Here is a 7,670-nt window from a genome sequence, read left to right as displayed (position 1 = left end):
CTTCAAGGCTGTTTTGCATTGCAGATGCCGCTGTTACTATCCCCCAGCGCCCCATAGGGTGCTGTTGACATCCTCAGTGATGCCCTTCCTCAGTGCCAGGACGGACGGGGCGGGTAGGGGTATGGCTGTCCTCTGTTGCTGTAAACATCTGCACACTCTGCTTTCAGTGAGTTTGCTGGAGATGCTGTTGCAGAGTTGTCCGCGTCAGCGTGTCCGTGTGACGGGCGTGTGTGCAACCAACAAACATGCATGCCTTTTCAAACATGCATGTGTCTGTCTTTGTCAGTACAGGCTGTCCTTGGTGGTGGAGGTGTGTGTGGTGGTGGAGTCGTCGGGCAGCGAGCCCCGGCGGCCAGGTCGCGGCCGGCAGCGCAGCAGACTCTGCAGCTCTCTGGAAACGCTGCTGGAGAAGGCCGTGTAGATCCACGGGTTGGTGCACGAGTTCAGACTGGCCAGCAGCATCAGGATAGTGAAGGCCACACCTACAGAGGACACACACACACACACACACATATGCAACACATGCAGATGCAAGGTCAGATGCACACATTTAAGTATACACACACAAGTACGCAGGTGAGCATACACTCACACACACACATGCATGCACTGAGCCATGTGCCAGATTCTTGCTACTGGGGAAGGTGATATCTAGAGGGGGAGGAGTAGACAGACAATCCCAGAGTCCATCACATTGTTCCTCTCCTCTCTCATGTGAACCAAATGTAAACACATATGACCACCATTCAGAGTGAATACAAACAGTTCGTCACTATTGTTTTTTTTTTTTTTTTTTTTTTTTTTTTTATTGTTTCTGGAAAAGCTGCAGGGACTGTAAATATCCCACTTAGACAAAACTCTACCTACTTCCTTTTGGTGTTTTTTCGTACTTCTAATAATAACCTTTTTATGTAATAAGCAGAACATGCTTATTTCACAACTGCCAATTCAGGAAGATAAAGATGAGTGGAAACGGATTTTAGACTGCACAGCTGATAATAATCAGACTCCTTACGTGTGTGTATGTGTGTGTGTGTGTGTGTGTGTGTGTGTGTGTGTGTGGTTGGTGGGGGGGTGTCTGTGCACGAAAAAAATAAGTGTCTGGGGACTGAGCTGAACACCTGTTAGTATTTGCTCATATTTATGGACATCCTTGCATCTGTGTGTGTATGCTTTGTATATGCATGCATGTGTGTCAGTGTCAGTGTGTGCAAAGCTCATGTGCCTTGGTCTGTGTTGTCTGTTTGCGATTTTAACTGTGTGTGCAAGCTGCTGGCATGGAACAATGTTGATGAAATGTCAACATCTGGCCAGGTTGCAAAATCAGCAGGGGACATAAACAGGTTGTTTACCGGCCTCTGGTGTTTGTTCTTAGCTTCAGATGTGAGAGGAGGACACACAGCCAGCCAGCGCCCGCACAGTCAGCGGCAACTTACGTCTACGCTAGTCTTGCTTCATCTTTGGCTGACAGCAGAGACATCAACAGATGTGGTCTGTCCGCCAAAATGTAAAGAGGCCAAAGATGTCACCCAGGGATTTCTGGTTGTGGGTCAAAACAAACATTCTCTTGGAACCTGTATTTCATCTATTGTTACCACAACTGAGCTGGGTTTGGGTGTCCTTGGAGTAATGAGCAAGATCATATTCAGACCCACCAAGTCGGACAACTCCACAGATCAACAGCTGTGGTTATAAATCAGATCTGGTCCTTTATTTTTCATATTAGGCTGCCTGGAGTACAGGATAGACCATGCGCACGTTTGGAGCAGTCCGATGGGTACAACCATTTTAAAGGGATGGAAAACTAAAATATGCAATTTTTCATCAACACATTTTTAATCGTCATTGGTTTTGGAAAATGTGATGAAACATAAAACTCAGACATCGTGTCTGTGCAGAGAGGCCTATATCAGCTGGTTTCTGCTGAGTCAAACAATTTGGAATTGAGGGATTAAAAATTTATTTTCACACGGAGTGGAGTGGAGGGGATCCGATCAGAATTACAACCTCAGTTTTTATTCCTCCCTCTGATTGGCTCTTTCACTGCCCCTTTTATCATCTGTTCACCTAAACAAACGCTACCAGCCCAACAGTAATTATTAGCTCATTAGTGTGGCATGCCGATTTTGTGCTGTTCTGGACAGAAATCCACCATTTTACAAAGGATTAGTTGACCGGTCTAACATTATTTTTGAAGCAGTGAAGGCTAGCCAAGTGCATCAATCATTATAGACCATTAGCCAAAAATGGGGTCAGTAATGTCACATCAACAATAGGCCCACTATTACAGGCCTCCATTGTAGCAAGTGAGCTCTACAGCAATGCAATGCTATGAAAATATTTCCTGATATATTATTGCAACACTAGTAAAAAGTGCATCTGTTTTGGTTCCAACAGGTGGAAGATTTTCACTACAGATGGTTAGTCTCGACAGTTTCGTTAACCTGAGGGAACACCTGCTTCGAATCTGTTAAATAAGACAGCTTCGATAGACTTCAATAGACCCCATAAACTTCAAGTTTTCATGTCAGGCAAACATGAAAGGCCCATAGAAACCAAACAACTGGACGCACGGAGGTGAAAATGGTGTCGAACATTTGTCTGGGTAGGTCGATAAAAGGGTATTTTGCCCCGAATATTGGAGTATTCCCTTAAAAATAATGCTACATAAGAAAAATCCTCCTTCTTAACTGCGTTGGTCAATCCATTCTAGAGCAAAAAGACAACTGAGCTGATCCACTTGGCTACTGTTACTCCACAAACGTCGGCTTGTGGCTCACCTTGGTCCGGAGGGTTGGGGTCCCAGGCAGCCCACAGCTGGACGATGAAGAACGGCGACCAGCAGATGGTATAGACCAACACAATGACCAGGGTCATCCTCACCGTCTTGGACATGGCCTTGGTGATGCTCGGGGGAGGGGTGGCAGGTGGGTGAGGGGGCACGTAGTCAAGGGAGCAGCGAGGGGAGCCCCTGGGACAGCCTGCAGCCAGCTCATAAGAAGCGTAGGAGTCCTGGCAGTAGCAGCTGTCGACGGGCCCGTTTGGGGAGTCACAGGCTGTGTCGGTCGCAGGTTTGGTGGGGTTCTCGGAGCTGTTGAACGCTTGTTCTGTTGATGATGATGTTGTTGTTGTTGTTGCATGCTCACCATGGCAACTGCTGTACTGGGCAGCTGGTGTTACGTAGCTGTAACACTCTCCCACCTGGGTATTATGGGTGCTATTATGTGGGCCTGCGGGGTTGTTATTCACACCCTTTAAGAACTGTCCTCCTCTGCCATCCCTGCCTCCGCCACCTCCAGATGCCTGTCTCCCCCTCTCCCTGGCCCGCTCGTCCTCCTTTTTAAAGCTGTGGAAACGAAAGAAGACTTCGTTCTTCTTCAGCTCGGCCGTCACCACTCGCTCCGACTTCAGGTAGATGTTATTGTGGATTTCCCGGAAGATTCTTATCTGTGAAAGACATGTTTTCAAGACACAGTTTCACTTGCGGGGGGAATGTAGCGTCGCGGTCAAAAACGAAACTAAAACAGGTCAACACAACATTCATAGACCAAAGAGACTTGCTAATTAAGTTTCATGACTGGCATGTCCCAGATTCAGATGTTTCTCTTTATTCTTTTGAGATAATCTTGTTTACATTCCTGGTTCACTGGACAGTATAATATTTGAGAGGGGCAGGAAAAGTGAGAAGAGAGAGAGTAGAGGTGCTGACATTCAGTTCAAGCCCTGAACCAATGCCCTATTTTTTATGCAATATCATTAACTGTAATGGCATTATTTTCTGTTGAAATCAGGAGCATTAACGTAATTTGTTAATGCTTGTTAACCCAACTTAAATAATTACATGAAAACATGGCTGATTTGTACCTGCCATGCACTTATTTGAAGTATAGTTATTTACACGTTATTTTTAGTGGTTGAGGGATATTATATTGCTACAACCAAGGTGCAGCCATTAGTACCCTGCCACCTCACGCTGTTGATAATGGTTGTATGTCAGGGCAGCTGTGCCAAGGCAGCACTTTCTCATGTGAGGCAGGATCTCATTCCAGCTCATAAAATGTCATGTGTGTCCACAAATCACATGATATAAGTCTAGACTTAATCTGCTGAGTCATGAGGTGCACCCGTGAACTAGATGCCCCCCTGGAACAGAGACCTGTCTCATATTTCTGAGGAAAAAAAGGGTCTAACAAGGTCACTAGATTTGAAATCTGAGAATGCAAATAATGAAATCAGGCCAGTGAGAAAAGGTCATGAGCTCTATGTGCATTCTGCTTCCTGGCAGGAGGTTTTCAGAGTGGGCACATTTTCTGACCAGCCGTCCCAGCAGTGGTCCTCCAAGTGCTGTGTTAATTAAGGGAAATAGTTGGGCCCTGGAAATATCTTTCCCTAAATAGAGCAGCAGGGCCGACAGGAGGCAGCCCAGAATGTCTATCCTCCATGGGATACTACACAGCACCAAGCACATCCCCCCCATGGGCTATTAAACAAAGCCTGCCAAATGAATCTTCCATGAAAACAAAGCAGCATTTCATTCATACCACCCACTTGACGATCTGCTACCGCTGCCTGCTCGATGTAATCCCGGTCAGCGGTCAGTGTGGACAGGCCAAAGAGTGAAATTCCAGCCAGCTCAACTAGTGTTACCTGACAGATGGTGATGATGAGGGCAGGCAAGAGGAAGACAGCCACGGTCATCCAGGTGACATAGGCCTTCAGGCCCCACGGCTCAGCAAAGTGACCCCAGCACTCGAACTCTCCAGGAGCCACTTCTGAGCGAGAGAAGATGAACACCTGACACAACCAGACAGAGAGGGAGGGGCGGTCAGCACACCCACCGATATGACTGTCACGTTCTGTCTGTGTTAGCTGAACCCTAATAACCTCATGGTGCTAAAAATAGCCCAACATCTTGAGTTCTACTGTAGGAACCAGGGTGTTAACGCCTGCTGAGTGCTCATTTCCTATTGCACCATGTGTTTCGTGTTTTGTGTGTGCATGTGTGACATTTTGCAGTCGCTCCTCCCTACCTGCGGTATGCTGAAGACCAGCGCCAGAGCCCAGGCCACCATGACAGGGGTATTCCAACGGGACACTGCTCCGCCTCGATAGGCTTGCAGCGGGCAGCAGATGGCATGGTGTCGGTCCACCGTCATGGCAACTATCATGTAGGAGGAGGCAAACATGCCCACAATTTGCAAGTACTTTATGGACCGGCAGAGCACGTCTGGCCCCTGGAACCTCTCCGTGATGTCCCACACCAACTGGGGAAGAACCTGAGAGGCAGTTTAGAATAAAGAAATAACTGTTTCGTCAAGTTATACTAAAAAGAAATACAGTTTGTTATGTTAGCCCTCAGACAGATGTGGAACAACTACGTTTTAGAAAGGCTGGAGGCTGGAATTACTCATTTAGTCTTGGTTTATAGGGCCTGATGGAGGCTGCATAGGCCAAAATGCGTCAGCAAGCATTATTATGTATGTGTGCCAAAAAAAAAAAAAAAAAAAAAAAAAAAATCTAATGAAATGTGAGTACTTTGTCATGCTACTTTTATTTTTAGGCACACTGTTTTTTTCCAAGTACAGCATTTTTTTGGGTTAAGTAATTCAAGTCCATTCGAGGACAGGCAAAGCGCACGTCCATCTACATTTTACAGAATTATACTGTTGACAAGGCTTAAGTCACTAACACATAATTGGGAAAATATTAATACTGACATCTTTACACTGTAGTGTGTGCATATCAAAAATGGTTAATAATAGTTTTTGCTCCTATGATGCTGCCGCCGCTACTAAAACCATGAACTGACCTGAAACAGAGCCACCACCAGGTCAGCCACACACAGGTTGACCATGAAAAGGTGCATGGGTGCGTTGTGTTTCCTCCTCCTCAGCAGCACCCACAGCACAAAGCTATTCCCCAGGGTGGTAAGGGCCAGCACCAACCCCAGCACTGCGATTTCGGCGCGGGCCAGGCCCAGGTCCCTCACCCTGGGCTGAGGCAGAGTGTGAGGTGTGGTGGCCGACACATTCTCAGCAAAGATCCCAAAGAAGGACCCCCCGCTATGAGAACTGTTGAGGGAGTTGAATTCGGAGAAGAATGAGGAGGAAGAGAGGTTGTTCCTTCCTGTGGCTGCCAGAGAGGAGAGGGCCAACCCGTCCCAGTCTGTTTCCCCGCTGATGCTTTCCATGCCTGCAAGACAAACAAAGTGTTAATTTGAGAATCCAATAAAATCGTTTGCTGTTTGTGGAGACTGAAAGTTAAAAAAAGAAGCTCTGCGCAAACGGTGACCCCTCAAAATGAGGTCACGAGACTACGTCGGATCAAATTTTACCAAGCCCTAATTTTATAAACAAACAATCCACTTGTTTAGGATTATCACAATATCAAAAGGCTTTGATTATCATGTCTGAGCTGTGCTGCAATCAAAACACTTTTTATTAAATTACTCCTACTGCCCCCACTTTGTCAGCGGGATCATTCCGGGCTTGAGGATGTACAGTTTGCCTTATCATAGCGCTGATAATCTTTGAAAAGCAAACAAACATTACATCTAAGCATATTTTTGATGATGCAAGACAACTATCACCCGAGAAAATTCTTGCTATGAATTGGCGAGATTGTTTCCTTAATTCACAGACACTCTGTTTTATGTGTAAGTTAAAAATACTTGGTGTTATTTCATTTACTTTGATCGAATGTCCAGGACAGAGACCGTATTTATCACAAGAAAATGTGTTTTGGTGCCATTTCCAAATTTTTTAATAAGTCTTCAATGTGCCTGTTTGTCCATCTGTCTACGTCTCGAGCTCTTTGACGCAAGTCCTGCCCGGTTTGTTTTCATTTTCATACTTTCTCAAGGTTGATTTGACAGCTTTTCCCTCTATCCCAAGAGTCTTAGTCCCTCACCTTCGCTCTCATAATCTCTCTTATCCCTCACTTAGCCCATACATTCCTGTTTTCCCTCTTTTTGTTCACTCTCTCTTGCTGTCTCTTACTCTCTTTCTCTGTCTCCCTCCCTCTTTCTTCTCCTATATACACTCACACTCACACACACACACACACACACACACGCACGCATTCTTCTCTTTTTGAACCACACGTTCTCTTGATCTCAATAAAATTCAAGTTTATTTTCCCACACTTATAAATAAATATCTTAAAAGAAAATATAATTGATATGAATGAAAATGACAATTTAAGAAACAGAGTCATGGGGCAGCCTTGGCCAAATAAACTACACATAGAAGACGGTCTGGGAGAAGGAAAAAAAAAAAAAAAAAAACGGGGAGGGGGATGGGGTGAGAATGATGGAAGGAGCATGGTGAGAGAGCGGCTACAGGAAAAACCCACCCAGAATAGGTGAAAGAATAGAGTTGTGGAAAGATGAAATGATAAGGCGGGGAAAGGGGATGTGGGCAAACAAAGCTTGAAGGAGGGCTGTGTGCTGCTGGTTACCATAGAGGGTGTGTGTTGATCGATACTAAAGTGGTATATCATTTAGATTAATGTGCATAGGAGTGGGCATGCGTTCATGTGTTATAATGAATGGAGGTTTGGAAATTTTCCAGTTCCCTCAAAATAGAAGCCAAAGTTAGTGATAGTGTAGTGTAATTGAGTGTGACTAAAAAGGTACAAGGGTGTTCTCACTACTCCATCGAGACTTAATG

The 7,670-nt window shown here is 45.4% G+C and overlaps 1 protein-coding gene across 1 annotated transcript; it reads right to left on the bottom strand.

Moving 5' to 3' along the window:
- Positions 1-242: 242 nt before the first annotated feature.
- avpr2aa (arginine vasopressin receptor 2a, duplicate a) lies at positions 243-6,190 on the bottom strand. Its single transcript, XM_030055721.1, has 5 exons — positions 5,810-6,190; positions 5,031-5,276; positions 4,648-4,794; positions 2,781-3,447; positions 243-482 (listed from the first exon to the last, which is right to left on the bottom strand). The coding sequence occupies exons 1-5, from the start codon at positions 6,188-6,190 to the stop codon at positions 283-285; spliced, it is 1,641 nt and encodes a 546-aa protein (XP_029911581.1). The 3' UTR covers positions 243-282.
- Between the last annotated feature and the right edge of the window lie 1,480 nt (positions 6,191-7,670).

Source organism: Myripristis murdjan, chromosome 7, assembly GCF_902150065.1.
Source record: "Myripristis murdjan chromosome 7, fMyrMur1.1, whole genome shotgun sequence".
NCBI classification, from domain to species: domain Eukaryota; kingdom Metazoa; phylum Chordata; class Actinopteri; order Holocentriformes; family Holocentridae; genus Myripristis; species Myripristis murdjan.
Note: the sequence above shows the minus strand (reverse complement) of the source record. Positions and strands in the feature narration are given on the sequence as shown.